Source organism: Notolepis coatsorum, assembly GCF_963971535.1.
Source record: "Notolepis coatsorum genome assembly, chromosome: 2".
Taxonomy (NCBI): Eukaryota; Metazoa; Chordata; class Actinopteri; order Aulopiformes; family Paralepididae; genus Notolepis; species Notolepis coatsorum.
In genome coordinates this window covers 226,638,370-226,654,980 of record NC_140166.1, presented here as the reverse complement: position 1 = coordinate 226,654,980, position 16,611 = coordinate 226,638,370, and the positions used below count along the sequence as shown (strand labels likewise).

The 16,611-nt window shown below is 44.8% G+C and overlaps 1 protein-coding gene across 1 annotated transcript in view; it reads right to left on the bottom strand.

The window, feature by feature from the left end:
- The window catches only part of sgpp1b (sphingosine-1-phosphate phosphatase 1b), a 58,425-nt gene extending 42,654 nt beyond the window's left edge, over nt 1–15,771 (bottom strand). Inside the window, exon 1 of the mRNA XM_084337099.1 lies at nt 15,226–15,771. Coding sequence (XP_084193225.1) covers nt 15,226–15,456 — 231 coding nt within the window. The 5' untranslated portion in view covers nt 15,457–15,771. The remainder of the gene's footprint in view (nt 1–15,225) is intronic.
- Nucleotides 15,772–16,611: the final 840 nt, after the last annotated feature.

The following is a 16,611-nucleotide window of genomic DNA, read 5'->3' as shown; positions in this document are numbered from 1 at the left end:
GGGTTTCTTTCCTCACAAACAGGGGTTTCTTTCCTCACAAACAGGGTTTCTTTCCTCACAAACAGGGGTTTCTTTCCTCACAAACAGGGGTTTCTTTCCTCACAAACAGGGGTTTCTTTCCTCACAAACAGGGTTTCTTTCCTCACAAACAGGGGTTTCTTTCCTCACAAACAGGGGTTTCTTTCCTCACAAACAGGGTTTCTTTCCTCACAAACAGGGGTTTCTTTCCTCACAAACAGGGTTTCTTTCTTTCCTCACAAACAGGGGTTTCTTTCCTCACAAACAGGGTTTCTTTCCTCACAAACAGGGGTTTCTTTCCTCACAAACAGGGGTTTCTTTCCTCACAAACAGGGTTTCTTTCCTCACAAACAGGGGTTTCTTTCCTCACAAACAGGGTTTCTTTCTTTCCTCACAAACAGGGGTTTCTTTCCTCACAAACAGGGTTTCTTTCCTCACAAACAGGGTTTCTTTCCTCACAAACAGGGGTTTATTTCCTCACAAACAGGGTTTATTTCCTCACAAACAGGGGTTTCTTTCCTCACAGGACCTGTCTGCGGCCACACGCAGGAGATCAGAGAGACCGGGAGAAAAGGCTCACTTAGTACCCGTGTCTCCGATGGACTGAACAGAACCGGTTACAAATACAGGTTCATACCACACATACATACAACACACGAGAACAGAGACGAGGAGAGACGCAGAGAGAGAGAGACCGTGAAGGGGAACGGGAGAGAGAAGGGGGGGGGGGAGTGTACTTTGTGTGTGAATAGATTAAGCTGCAAAGCCAGGTCACACACACACACACACACACACATGCCAACACTCCTGAGGTCAACGTCATGTGTGTGGGAAAAGCAAGCGCCGCGGCGAGTACGAGCAGAGAGAGAGAGAGAGAGAGAGAGAGAGAGAGAGAGAGAGAGAGAGAGAGAGAGAGAGGTGGGGGGATTGAGGAAACCGTTAGTCCTTTGTGGAGAACACTGTCCAAACAGTCTCATCTGCCCCGAGTCAACGCACGCACACGCACACGCACACGCACACACACACACACACACACACACACACACACACACACGGGGCCCCACAGCCATGTTTGCTGCTCGTCTTGGCCACACGCCTGCCGCCACAGCACTCCCTACTGCGGTGATCCAGTGGTCGGCCTGAGCTTTATGGACAGAGTGTGTTTGTTGGGTGGCTTGTGGTTCCCTGCCCACTAGTTGTTGACTACTAGCCTCGCTCTGTGATCTTGTAGTGGGTCGGTCGCCCGCCAACCCCCACCCCCCCCCCCCCCTGCTTCCAGGGCACGCTGTGTTAGGCCTTTAAACACGACCCAAGCTCCGGAGTGAAGCCTGAGAGAGAGGGAGAGACTAGAGCAGGGGTGGCCAACCAGTCAGAGACTAAGAGCCACAAAAAAATGACTGTGGTACCACAAAGAGCCACACCATATACTAGCGTTTCTCAACCTTTTTTTTCAGTCACGACACCCTTCATGTGTTTATAGGTCTCACCCTCTGGCCTCTGAAGTTGCTAATGTCTTTTTTATTTGGGCCTCACAGGGTTAAAAGTACCCTGTGAGACCCACGGTTGCAAAATTACAAAATCACTTTTAGCCATTTAAAAAAATTATGTTTATTTAAAAAATGTTAAAGGGGAACTATTTTACTATTTCTTTCACTATTTGGGCACTTTTACACAATTCCTGTGAGTCTATGGAACACCTAGGTTTTTTTCAAAAAAAATGCATTGTTTTGTATTTCTAATCAAGTACTAAAAACCGCATTTTTCTACCTCAAGATCTTAAGCCGTTTTGAGGCTGGGCTCCAACCACTGTGTGGCCTGGTGCCAACTGCCACATCAACTGCCACATTATTATGCAGCTGAGAAATCTCTGACATCACAGATATGCACATTTTCAGATGACTCAGTTCAGTGAGGGTGAATATTGTGAGAGGAGAATTGGAAGAATTCGCCAATATGAGAATTAGAGACATATATCCTATTAATATAAGTCCACATAGCTAAGAAACAATGGTAAACACTGAAAAAAGCCATTTATAAGATAGTTCCCCTTTAAGCACATGTATAGTCAATTGGTCCTGTTGTTCAGCCTCACAATGCTATTTGATAGTAAATGTGTTTATATGTCCCACCCTCTGGCCTCTGAAGTTGCTAATTTCTTTTTAATTTGGGCCTCACAGGGTTAACCTCTTAAGCCCGAGATATACAGTAAAAGTGTATATTTTCAGCATTATGTTTGTTTACCAATTATTTTAACTGTTATTAGTGAAATATAAGATTATAGAAATCTCAGGGCATTGAGTCGGAAACCGGCGCATATTGACAGGAGGAAGTGGCACAGCCAAAAGTGAGTGTAGTCTTTTGAAGGAAGAGACTCAGGGCTTTCAAATTTCGAAAAACTACCCTACCCAGCTCACACCAGCCCCTGTCAATCATCTGACTTCTGGATTTACTTTTTAATTTCTCTTATTTTTTGGGATTATCTCCCACAAACCTGAACGTTATTGCCATAAAACAGAACGCAGTTAGTTTCTCTACCTTTCTGTGAACGTCTTGCAAAAAACGGTGTTGCAATATGATGAAGAATGGTGGAGAAATTTACATTATAAAAAAGATGGCAGAATTCAGTACTGTATCTACAAAACCTTCTGTTTAATCATCTTCCCTTTATTCATTTGCTTAGATTTTTCAGGTCTGGTCAATTTTAGCATGGTGTTATTTACAGTCAAAGATAATTTTTTTTTTAAATAGAATTGATATTCTCCTTTGGTTCATTACAATTTACTCAAGCCTAGTAACAGACACACTATTTCTGACACTGATCCATATAATGTCCCTACATGTAGATTCAGATACCAAGAACATGCAAATGGACCATTTAAAAAAAAAATGTAAATGTTTATTCTACGTCCTTATGGAATGAGTGACATAAAAAAAAAAAAAAGGTAAAAAAAAAAAAAAAAAAAAAATTTTAAAAATATTTTTTTTTTATTTTTTTTTATTTTTTTTTATGGATGGAAGAGCCGCACATTGACGGGCAAAGAGCCGCATGCGGCTCGCGAGCCGCGGGTTGGCCACCCCTGGACTAGAGAGTCGGGTTAAAGGGACAGTTCAGAATTTTGGACCCCCGAGCCCTCTGAACAGCTACCTCCACCGGGCAAACAGACCACTGACGGACAGACTCTGAAATCATCACACAAGCATATTGTGTATTATGTTTAGTCTATAGTTTAGTTTATAGTTTTAGTTTATATTCTATAGTTTATAGCTATTTATACAGTTAGCATAGCATTATTAGCATAGTTTGTATAGATAGAATATACGTTGTGTATTATGTTTAGTTTTATAGTATAGTATATAGAGTATAGTTTATTTATAACTTATTTTGTTTATAGTTATAGTTTATATTTATAGCTTATAGCTAGGGATGCACCGATATGAAAATTGGCCGCCGATACCGATACCGATTGTTCAACTAACACTATCGGCCGATACCGATACCGATATTTGTATATTTGTATATAAGTATTTGTAAAAAAAAAAAAAAAAAAAAAATGTTTAATGAAACTACTGTATATTTGTATTTGTATGTTTGTATTTGTAGGCCTCTTTACTTACTTAAAAAAAGGAAACATCAAGAAATATGTTTATGGTATCACTATCTCTCTCCCAGTATCGTCTTGCGGCCTGCAGAGGGATACTATTTTCTCAACCAGAGCTTTCAACCAATGCAATGGAACCATTCTTGCGGCCTGCAGCGGGATACTATTCTCTCAACCAGAGCTTTCAACCAATGCAATGGAACCATTTTGATTGACAGTCGATTCGGCCAATTACGCCACACCGCTAGCACCCACCTCCTGCTGTCCTTACCACCAATCGGCAAGCGTTTATGCATTTTTCTACTTCCGGGCATGCCGCCATTGTTCTGTTTGCGAGAGCAGAACACATTTAACGTAGCTACGTTAGCTGCCCGGCCTACCGACCGGCGCTCCACGCATGACCAAATGAGACATAATGATTTTACTGCAACAAATGTTATAATAAAACAAAGCCTTTCTATACATTTGTCTGGTTGAAAACTTTATTAACAGATTGCAGAATGTGTAGTTGGGTACGGAATGAGCAACGGAATGGAACCGAGCTATGAACGGACTAACGGAGTAATGCCTTGTTTACTGCTATCTTCGGGTAAATAATATGCTTGTTATTGAACGTGTAACACTTCATTTTAACAGCAGATACTTTCTTAAATGCCATCTTCCCGAGAGAGGGTGTTGACGGGGAGTTGTGTTATTAATAGCATTGAACAGCTAACCGAAAGCTAGCGTTAACTATTGTTAAAGGTTTAGCCATAACGTTACCTTGGCTAAAGTTGGGACTATTCATAATGCAGCAATAATGGCTGCAGACCTGCAAGCAAAGTACAGCAAGTTGACAAAGGAGTATTCCAACGCAAATCACATTTTCACCAGTAACATTAGTCTTGCATCTCCCGGTAGCTAATGAACGGACTCGGAGTAATGCCTTGCTGCTATGGGTAATAATAATATGCTGATGTTATTGTCCGTGTAACACTAACTATATAACGCTAATGCCACAAAACGAATGCCTTGTTAATCATAAATAGTTACTTTGATGCAGTAGCTTGTGTGTGTGTGTGGGGGACGGCGGGCGCTGTGCAGGTAGGTAGTTCGCGAGTGAACTTTTTTTTTTTTGCCTTTTGACGCTACACAAATTGATGGGTATTTATCGGCGACTGCTATCGGCACATTTGAGCTTATCGGCCGATAGGCCGATAGCAGTCAACAAGGCACTTATCGGCCGATACCGATACCCGACCGATATATCGGTGCACCCCTACTTATAGCTTATAGTTGTAGTTTGTATAGATATAATATATGTTGTAACTATGTTTACAAATCTACTACGGTTGAGGAGCCGGGAAAAACAAGCGTCTCACGTTCTTCTGAATGTGTGTACATTTAAAAAGCTGTGACAATAAAATAATCTGAATCTGAACGATGTCGTCGATGAGTAGAGTCCTTCCTCAGCACAATCCACGCCGCTCTTCATACTGGACACCCACGGCTCTCTGGCCACTGGCCGGCGTGCCATAGAAACTACTAGAATAAAGTAATGGGTGGTGGGTCACTCTTCTCTGTAGGAGAAGCCATGGAACCGGCTCCACACTAGTGCGCCTTAAAGCAGAGTGGTTTGTTTCAGGTGCCCTTCTGTGAGTGTGTTGACGACGTGCTGTTTTTTAGAGCGTCCACGTGACATTCCGTTAGTTTTGTGGCTAAGGAGGAGCTGGACATGAAGCACGGCATCATGGGGTTGTGCCGGGAAACGACTCGAGGACTAACATCATCGATGAGTAGGGAACAGGGGTGCTGCTCTCGGCTGTCTTTCATTCTTATTGACCATATTCACACAGCGACCATTTTGGTCTTATTATGTCATGCTCAGGATGGGATTCCTTTCCAAGCTGTTCCCAGTTCCCACTGGCATCATCTAAGAGAGAAATGGCTGCAGTGTGAATTATGGTCAATTATGGGCGTGTCCCCAACTAAAGAAAGTCTTAAGTCCACTAGCAGTCAGAGTTGAATCGAGCGGTTAATGTAATCTGACGGTAAAGACTGTTATCCTTCTGTAAACATGGCTGCAGTGCCACAGACGCTGTTATCCGTGAAAGAGTCGCCTATTGTCCATCAAATAACGAATTAAGCATGAAGAACAAAGAAAGGAAAACCTTAAAGACCCCAATGACATATGACTGAACTAAACAACTAAAGAGTAAACGTATAGTAACAGTTTGGTTTATCTTCCATCAGTTGGACATTTTAACGCAGAAATCTATTACAATCTTTTTTTTATTATTTTTCATAGATTTTAATGACATAAATATATTTAAATCTTTCCAGGAGGTTTTAATATCAATTCTCTGCTCATTTTATGCCTGTCTGTAAGTGTGCCAGTTTTATACTCATTTTATGCCTGATGTCTATTTTGTGTCTATATCACTGCTGTGAAGCACTATTGGGCAGCAATTCTTGTATGAAAGGTGCTATACAAATAATGTTTATTATTATCATTATTATTATTATTATCATTGTGAGGATTTTGAAGGAGGAACACGTAGGTCTCGAGTTGAGGGGAGAACAACAACTGCTTCACGCTGAGAGGAAGAGCTTTAGAATCACCACCTCGTTCACTCGCTCCTCTGGGAGGAAGTCCAACACAAAGCATGTTTACAGTTACGTATCACGTTCCGGTTCAACAGAACAGAACAGAAAAAGAACAAAAATAAAAGGGGGCCACGCCAACCACCACTATGGCGTTGAAACAAAGATTGTGGACAAGATAACGTGTTGAAACAAAGACACTCTGACAAGATAACGTGTTGAAACAAAGACACTCTGACAAGATAATGTGTTGAAACAAAGACACCCTGACAAGATAATGTGTTGAAACAAAGACACTCTGACAAGATAACGTGTTGAAACAAAGACACTCTGACAAGATAACGTGTTGAAACAAAGACACTCTGACAAGATAATGTGTTGCGTGTTGAAACAAAGACACTCTGACAAGATAATGTGTTGAAACAAAGACACTCTGACAAGATAATGTGTTCTGACAAGATAATGTGTTGAAACAAAGACACTGACAAGATAACGTGTTGAAACAAAGACACTCTGACAAGATAATGTGTTGAAACAAAGACACTCTGACAAGATAACGTGTTGAAACAAAGACACTCTGACAAGATAATGTGTTGAAACAAAGACACTCTGACAAGATAACGTGTTGAAACAAAGACACTCTGACAAGATAATGTGTTGAAACAAAGACACTCTGACAAGATAATGTGTTGAAACAAAGACACTCTGACAAGATAATGTGTTGAAACAAAGACAAGACACTGACAAGATAACGTGTTGAAACAAAGACACTCTGACAAGATAACGTGTTGAAACAAAGACACTGACAAGATAATGAAACAAAGATCTTTGTGAGAAGGACTCGGTTGGTCTGAAATGTCTCTAAAGCCCCGCTGGAGCTTCCATTCCATTCATTCAGAGTTCATTCTGTGGCCATTTCCTGCTTCACTCTGCTGGTTCTCCTCTCTTCTCTTCTCCTCTCTCCTTGCTGCTCTTCCTCTATTCTCTCTATCCTCCCCTCTTCTTTCTGCTCTTCCTCTCTTCTCTCTCCTCCTCTCTTCTGGCTGTTCTTCCTCTATTCTCTCTATCCTCCTCTCTTCTTTCTGCTCATCCTCTCTTCTTGCTGCTCTTCCTCTATTCTCTCTATCCTCCCCTCTTCTTTCTGCTCTTCCTCTCTTCTGGCTGCTCTTCCTCTCCTCTCATCTCCTCTTTTCTCTCTCCTCATCTCCTCTCTTCTCTTTCACCTCCTACTCTCTTCTTCTATCTCTTTTCTTCTTCCTTTCACCCTTTTCTCCCGTTCTCTCTTCTCATCTTCTCCCTCTTGGCCTCCATTTCCTCTCAATTTCCTCTCCCTCCTCTTATTATATTATACCTTCTCTCCTCTCCCTCCTCTTATTATATTATACCTTCTCTCCTCTCCCTCCTCTCGTTATATTATGATCACTTCTCTCCTCTCCCTCCTCTTATTATATTATACCTTCTCTCCTCTCCCTCCTCGTATTATATTATACCTTCTCTCCTCTCCCTCCTCTTATTATATTATGATCACTTCTCTCCTCTCTCTCCTCTTATTATATTATACCTTCTCTCCTCTACCTCCTCTCGTTATATAATGATCACTTCTCTCCTCTACCTTCTCTCTCCATTCCTCTCCTCTCCCCGTCTCTCGTCGGCAGTCTAATCTGTTTCCACCTCCCCTCCTCTTATTATATTATGATCACTTCTCTCCTCTACCTTCTCTCTCTCCGTTCCTCTCCTCTCCCCGTCTCTCGTCGTCAGTCTAATCTGTTTCCACCTCCCCTCCTCTTATTATATTATGATCACTTCTCTCCTCTACCTTCTCTCTCTCCGTTCCTCTCCTCTCCCCATCTCTCGTCGTCAGTCTAATCTGTTTCCACCTCCCCTCCTCATCCTTTCTCCTCTGTCCTCTCTCTCTCCTCCGTCTTCCTCTTTTGTTGTGGTTAATTCCCCTCTGCTTCACCTTCTCCTCCGCTCCGCTCCCTCCTCCCTCGTTCTCTGCTCTATTCTTCTTCTTGCTCGTACTTTCCCTCTAAACCGTAGGTTCTTGAAGTTAGATTAGTTTACATTGTGCTATTCCACTGGTCTTTGACAGTTATGATTGTGGACAGTTCAGTCGATATCTATGTAAACAAATACATTAGACAACGGTCTCCCTAAGACATGGAATTCTTTGGAGTTGGTCCAAAGACCAGGAACTATAGAGGCTGACTTTGTTGTCTCATAAGAATTCCGTTTGAGCAATTATCTAAATTAGTTATTTAAATTGAGTGCTTCCAGCACTGGATGAAAGAAACTGTACCCATATCCCAGTAAAATCACCATGGTTACCGTCACAGAATAGTCGTTCCAGCTCCTCGGAATTTGTCTCTCGATGACATCATCACTAGGGTCTCGTCTCTCTGAGTACTGAGCTCGAGGAGAGGCTGAAGAACGGAGCTGTACCGTATTATAGAATAGGTGGATTTCCCCTTTAACCCTTTCACTACCACACTACAGACGGTTAACCCTTTCACTACCACACTACAGACGGTCAACCGGCTGTAGTGTGGTAGTGAAAGGGATAACCTTCTATAGTGTGGTAGTGAAAGGGTTTAAACGCTTTGTCGCGTGGCAGTGAAAAGGGTTAACCTTCTGTATTGTCATCGTGAAAGGGTTAACCCTTTGGTAGTGTGGTAGTGAAAGGGTTAAAGCTGTCCAGCCAGGGCCCCAGATGTAAACATAATATGGTCTCTCAGTCTGGAACCCAGGCCCTCACACTAGTACTCTTGTTATATTTATACTGCCCCCCCCATCGCTTCTATTCCTCTTCTTGCTCATCCTTTCTCCTTTCATCTAAACCCCTCCCCTCCGCCTCCTCCCCACCCCCCCCTCTTCTCCTCTGAACTCCTCACAGCTCTCCACCAGTCCTCTCCTCTTTTCTCCCCTCATTTACCCACGTCTAAGCTCCCACCACGCCGCTCCTCAAATCTAAACTCCTCTCTCCTTCACATCTTCCCCCTCCTCTCCCTCTATCTCTCCTCAAATCTGAACTCCTCTCTCCTTCACATCTTCCCCCTCCTCTCCCTCTCCCTCTCCTCAAATCTGAACTCCTCTCTCCTTCACATCTTCCCCCTCCTCTCCCTCCTCCCTCTCCTCAAATCTAAACTCCTCTTTATTACATCTCCCCACCCCTCCTCTCCCCTCCCCACCTCTCCTCTCCTCTCCTCTCCTCTCCCCACCCCTCCTCTCCCCTCCCCACCCCTCCTCTCCCCACCCCTCCTCTCCCCTCCCCTCCTCTCCCCACCCCTCTTCTCTGCTCCCCTCCCTCTATGCTCCCCTCCCTCTATGCTCCCCTCCCTCTATTCAGCTCAAAACATAAATTAAAGGAATGTTCCCGACTTGAGATCAGCTGTAATGGCTTCAGTGTCGAGTCTAGAGACTGTGTTAAATACCTAGGTGCAGACCTTGAGCAAACACTCTCAGGGAAAACAATGGCCCTGAAGGTGATCAAAAAAGTTAACACAAGGGTGAAATTTTTGCACAGAAAAAAGAGGTTCTTATCACTGGAAAACTATGAAATTGCTTGCCAAGGGCATGATCCTCAGCCAATATGACTATGCATGTACGTACTGGTATAGTGGTGTTACAGTGGAAAGTAAACAGGCTACAAACCAGCCAAAATAAGACCATACGATTGGTCCTAAATCTGCCACCTCGAACCCATAATATTGAGCCATGTCACTTCAATGAGGTGGGATGGCTCCCTGCGGAGCAGAGGGTCTCCTTTCTGAAACTGGGACATATAAAATGTTAAATGGATCTGCCCCCAGTTATTTATGCTCTCGCATTGTCCTGCGTGGCCAGGTCCACGGACGACAGTTACGGTCTGGACAGCTCTCAGTTTATGAGCCTAGAAAGGGTTCCTATTCACAGAATGGCTTTCTGTCTACAGCCTGCCGGCTGTGGAACTCTCTGCCCAGGGCCATCCAAAACTCCCCCACTATTGCTGTCTTCAAGAGGGGTGTGAAGCGACATCTGCAACAATAGATTGCAGAGGGTGCTTGGCCACCACTCTTGAAGAACAGGAACATGACATGCTGTAATGAGGCTCTTTCAGAAAATTGTGTTGTTTATTTTATCTACTTGTTGTATCTATTTTATCTTCTTAACTCTTTCTTTGTGATTTATTGTATTCTTCTTGGGACCATGTTGGAAACAAGTCGACAGACTTTCACATGTTATCCTTGTACCCCTTGTTTTTATACTATTGTATAAATTGTATGTACTAAATAAAAATCAAATCAAATCAAATCTCTCCCCACCCCTCCTCTCCTCTCCCCTCCCCACCCCTCCTCTCCTCTCCCCTCCCCTCCTCTCCTCTCCTCTCCTCTCCTCTCCTCTCCTCTCCTCTCCTCTCCTCTCCTCTCCTCTCCCCTCCTCTCCTCTCCGCTCCTCTCCTCTCCTCTCACCTCACCTCCTCTCCGCTCCTCTCCCCTCCTCTCCTCTCCTCTCCTCTCCTCTCCTCTCCTCTCCCCTTCTCTCCTCTCCCCACCCTTCCTCTCCTCTCCTTGCCAGGAGCTCCCAGGCAGAGAGACATATGGCTCTAGTTACTGTCTCTGGGCCAGCCGGCCCGGGCCAAGGGAGAGACTGGAGAGAGAGAGAGAGCAGGGATGATGACATTGTCCCGACTGCTGCAAGGCAGCCCGTCAGAACATTCCTGTTCTGCTCAGGCAAGCCAAGCCCGAGACACAGCGTCAACACAACTACAGGCTTCTGACGGGTCGGACACGCCCTGCTTCTCTACGACTCAAAGTGGGGCGGTGGGTAGTAGTGAGACAAACAACAGACAGACATAACTCAAACACACGAGGATGGATGGATGGATGGATGGATGGATGGATGGGGGGCTGAGAGAAGGCAGTGGAGATGAGACCGGTCTTGAGGCGGGAGTGGAAACGGCGAGGGACTCTGACAGCGCAAACACACCAGCCGCGCATGTTGCAGGCACTCGCGGGGTTCCGTGCGAGAACAGCGCGCGTGGGGCCGGGCACGCCGAGTCCGACTTCAGAGCGGGCGAAAGTGCACAGAGGAAGGCGCGTTTACATTGGAACAGCTGTAAATGCCTAGTCTATTGCGAAGTCAGTCCCCGTTTGAAGATTTTTTTAAAGATTTCCAGGTCCAGTGTTCTATTGTCCATTTTGCATGTATTATAGAATTAATTAGAATGTTAGAATTCATTTTAGAATGATGATCAGTGTGACTGTACTGCTGAAAAAGTATAGTGATATGGTTTATTTGTATTGGGAAAGATACAGACAGACACATTAGCTGGTTGAACAACATCTATATGTGTGGTAATAAATAATGCAGATAGAGTGTATTTCTGTGAAAAGGCGCGTGGCGCACGCCTCTGAATCCAACCAAAGCGGAAAAAAGATCGCTTCCAGCCCGCGAGTCGCGCGCCCGCTTGCGGCCGGTGGGCACAGCTACTGTCCATTAACCTGGGAGCGAAAGTGAAGCGCTGGTCGCCCGCCCGCCTGCCTTCGCACGCGACTGGTGTGACTGCGCTGTGAATCTCTGATGTCTTTCGGGGGCAGAGAGAGAGTTCCAGAGCCTGGGAGCTGCCTTGGCTCTGCTTTTTACATCAGAATAAACTCACGACAGGGGATACAACATGCCTCTCTCTGAGGAAGCCTGGTGCTCTCTGAGAGCAGGGCCAACTGGAAGCATGCAGTGTGATTATATCATATGCTGCATACATGAATGTATGAATGTATGAGGCTAAATGTATACTTGGGAGTGGAGACCATGTCGTGCCTCTTCTACCCTAACCATGTTTTTGTTTAAAGGGGAATTGCACTGAATTACAGATTTCTAGTACAAATATGCAAAAACGTCACAAAGAAAGAACCCATGTAAAACACAGGCATGCCCATGCATGCCGGCACGACATATGACTTAGAGACATCACCTCAGTTTGACCTATTTTTTATTTTATGACCACATCTGGCTGACGCGTTTCGTAAAAGAATTTTACGTGTTTTTTTTGTGGCGTGTTAATAAGACTAGGTCCCAGAGTGAGACAGAATTACTGTGGGTCCCAGCCTAAAAAAAGGTTCAACAACCTACATAACCTACACATTCCATTTTATTTTAGTAGTTAATTGTCTGTTAATGTTGCACCAAACGACCCAAATAAGCACCTAAATTTGTGTTATAAGTAACAAAACAAATGATTTAGAAAATGAAACCTTTGTTTTACAAGTATTGTGTTCAGAATACGCCCGTCTGTCCCGACGAGACAAAGGCTACTACCTGCCAGCAACGTGTGAAGGGAGTGAGGAGAGAGGAGAGAGGAGCGAGAGGAGTGAGAGGAGCGACAAGAGGCGACAGCCAGCGGCTTATCTGGCGCTCCGCAGCTGGAGGTCAGGGGTTGGTTGGTTTCTTATCAGGCAGGCGGGGGAGAAAGGCTGTGCCAATGGTGAGCGCACGCCCTTAGAGAAATCTCACCTCTGCACTCCCTGGTGTGAATCACGCGGCAACGTGTGTTATAAAAATGCACCGAGATTGTCAGTCATTTGAAATGAGGACGGTGTGATTATTACTAAGTGGGAATAGGTAGTGGAATAGACCTTGTACACTCAACCATGAAATTATGTACTTTTCCACATAATTACATATGTGTAGTTGAGGCTATGTGTAACCCAGGGTCCAGATTCATAACTAGCATAGGAACATAAATAGTTAATGTTAGTAGGTAAGAACTTTCTAGAAAGTAAAACATTCTAGGACCTGACTCCCCAGAACCCCATAGGATTGTGATAATGTAGTCCTGGGATAATATGCACAGGGACGTGCATTAGGATAGAAGGGGAGAATGTAACCCAGGGTTCAGATTCATAATTATCAAAGGAACATAAATAGTTCCTGTTTATCTGTGAGCTACCACTTCCTGTTTTATCATGAGGTCCCACTTCCTGTATATAGAATGTAAACCAGCGTATGATGTCATGATAGAAGGTTCTGGAACCTTTGTGATGTCATCCTATGATGTCATATAGAACGTTCCGGAACATCTTGTTCCAAGTGATCTAAAATCTTAAGTGCATCTTAAAGGAAAACTCCAACATTTTGGGAAATTAGCTTATTTAACATCTTCCCTGGAGTTAGACAAGAAGATACATACCTTTTTTGTCTCTGTGCGTGCATTTAGCTTAGGGAACAGTCGCTCCCTTAGTGTAGTTTAGCATCATCACTGGAAGTGGGGGGGTTTTACAGCCTGACGTTCCCTACAGTGCCCTACAGTCACCAAATACACTCCAAATACAACTCCAAAACGTTCCTGTAAACATGTTGTGACCTGTGTATTTACCACGTGGAGAAATAAAAAATAATTGAATTAGACAATTACGTTTTCTAAGCAGATATACTCGGAACTATTTTTTGCCGAACGACTCCTCTCTGCGCGCAGTCAGTGATTTCTACGTGGAAGCCGTGTTTGTTTACATTCTCATTCATTCAAAGGATCCGAACCGATTGAAGTTTATGGATACCATGACTTAAAATCCTCTTACCTTGATGATTAAAAGCCTCCCCAATTTAGAAAACAGTAATCCAATGGCTGGTATTGATAATATACTACTAACTACTGCACGCTCGGAGCTAACCGGAGCTAATACTAAAGCTAATATAATGACTTCCTTTCTGGGGGTTTTCAAAATAAAAGAGAGACGTCTATAGCAGCGGAATACGTTTATTTTGTACATTATCTAACGTTAACACGAACCTAAACTAACTTTAGGTTAGTTGTAACAGCTTAATACACACAATTGTTAAGGGGATGCAGACCAGAGAAAGACTTTCGTCTTGTTTACATCAGGGTCCCCCATTTTCAATTCAACATCACAGGAGTTACATGTTTAATCTGCTTTTGGGGCGTCGTTCTTTTGTCTTTTAAACTTAACGTGCGCTGAGAGGCCACATACCCTCATCTCGCACTTTGTTGCCCATTATGTGCATGTCCAGAGTTAATTATATTGTATATTGTTTACACTTCCTTTTTATTCTATTTTAATTGTTACTTCTCCACTGTACTATAATTCTGTGACCTGTACCTGTATGTCTTCTACTACCGTCCTGTACCCCCCCTCCCCCTCTCCCATGCTGCTATGATGCCTGAATTTCCCCCAAGGGGATCAATAAAGGAATATCTTATCTTATCTTAGATCAGATAGTGTAGTGAGGAACTAGAGAAGACTAGAGGGTGGTTGAAATAACTGCCTCAAAGTGAAAGACAGTGTTGGGTGTTTGAATATCACTCATGCGATGCGTGCACAAATAAAGGCCAATGTTGCACAATGTGAAACCTCTCAAGGAACGGTTCCCTATAGAAGCCAGAGGGGAAGTGGTTTCTATCTGCTTCCACTTCTACTTCTGAGGGAGGGGGGAGGGGCTAAGTAAGAGGGGGGCACACTAATAATAACGATTAGGTACCTTAGGAACTAATGACACAAACACGTTATTAACCCTACTGAATTTCTCAGACCTGATGTCTCAGGTGCAGGTGAGTCCAGAATAGCTTCTGCTACTTTGCTTTCCAATGACACATTTTAGGAAAGAACTATCAATTGGACTCAAATCATCATGTTCTATCTGCTTACCTCTCGCACAGCATTTGCTCTGAAAAACAGCATTTGCTCTAGCTTTTATTGACATACGGTTAATCGGTTCCTATAGGTAGCTACACTGTAAAATAATTTATGTTTTTTCACAGGGAATTCACTGTATTATTCTACAGATTACTTCAGTTTTTCTACTTTAAGTGTAAATGCCATAAAAATACAGTAAATTACCTTTTATCAAAATATTAACCATTAAATAAAGGGTGTAATCTGTAAATGTATTTGATTTTACTGTAATTTGACAGTAAGTATTTGGCAACCATTGATGCCAGACATTTACCGTTTTTTCTTGCCGCTTCTTTTCTTACAGTGTTATACTTGACTGCTTCCTAATTTCACAGCAGCAGGGTTTCATTATTATTTACCTCCCAGCGGCCGTAGGTCAGGAGGAAGAGGGAGAAGGGTATGGCGGTGCCCGACATGGCGTGGGTGGAGGGCATGCTGTACTCGGAGTTGTAAAACATCTCCACCTTGACCACAGGCGGCGAGGCGGGCCGGGACCAGCGGAACACGTCCTTGGTGCACTGGCCCAGGTACATGACCCAGACCCAGACCATGATCAGCCGCCGGCTGACGAAGGCGTCCACGTTCCACATGACGAACGGGAAGAAGACGATGTAGAAGAGCTCGTTGCCCAGCTCGGTGCCGAACGTGAACAGGTAGAAGAGGAACTTGTCCTCGATCAGAAACTCCTGCCCCGCGTCGCCGGTGAGAGAGTTCTTGCGCAGGGGCTTCACGGTGCCGCTGCCGCTCGTCGTCGGGGGGAGAGAGGACTCGGAGGAGGGGACCTGGGGGGCGACACTCTCCGGCGACGATGACCCCGGTAACCGGCCGGTCTGCTGACCACCACCGCGACCGTTCTCATTATTATCCCGACCCACCGCTGCCCCGTTCTGCGGAGGAAGGGGGTTCTCCTCTCTCTCCCCCCCGTCATCATCTCTCAGACAGTCCGTGGAGGCGGCGGTGGTCCGCTGTCGAACCCCCTCTGTTGTTGTTGTGGTTGTGTCCCCCCCGCGCCCCCCCTTTCCACCGCCCCTGCATCTCTCCTCCTCGCCCCCCTCGGCGCGCTGGTCCCTGCTGCTGCCGCCGCTGCTGAGAGCCCCGGCGCGGCTGCTGCTGCCCGGCGGCGAGAAGGTCCCGTGGACCCCGCAGAGCTGCTGGAACCGGGCGACGTGCTGCGGGTCCTGCAGATACCGTAACAGCCGTGCGACCTTATTATTATTACTACTACCTCCCTCCATGTTTAATAAAACCACTCCTGCCGTAGTAGTAGTAATAGCAGCGGTACATGCACGAGTCCCCCTGGTTCTCTCTCCGAACAAACGTTATAACACTATAGCAGCCAGCTAGCTACCGTTAGCTAGCCAGCGGCTTGTGAGTTCCCATTACAACAAGTCTAAAACCGTTCACCAAGAGTGCGTTATTATAACAAGATATAAGATGTCTTCTTTTAGGATAATAAAGTCAAGGAGAATGTCTTCTCGTAAAGGATAGGGGTTAAAGCCCCTACGCGGTGTTGCAGTTTGACAGGTTGCAGGGAGACGTGCAGCTCTCCTCCTCTCTCCTCTCGCTCCTCTCCTGTTACACTAACTGACAGATCTATCACACACAAGGGGCCGCGCAGCGAGAGCTCGGTGGCGCGCACGCACACGTGACGTACACCTACGTCATTGCGCGCCTCGCATTAGTTTGTGAACGCGCATTATGATTGATTGATTGAAAATTGTACAATACAGTACGGCGGCTCAATA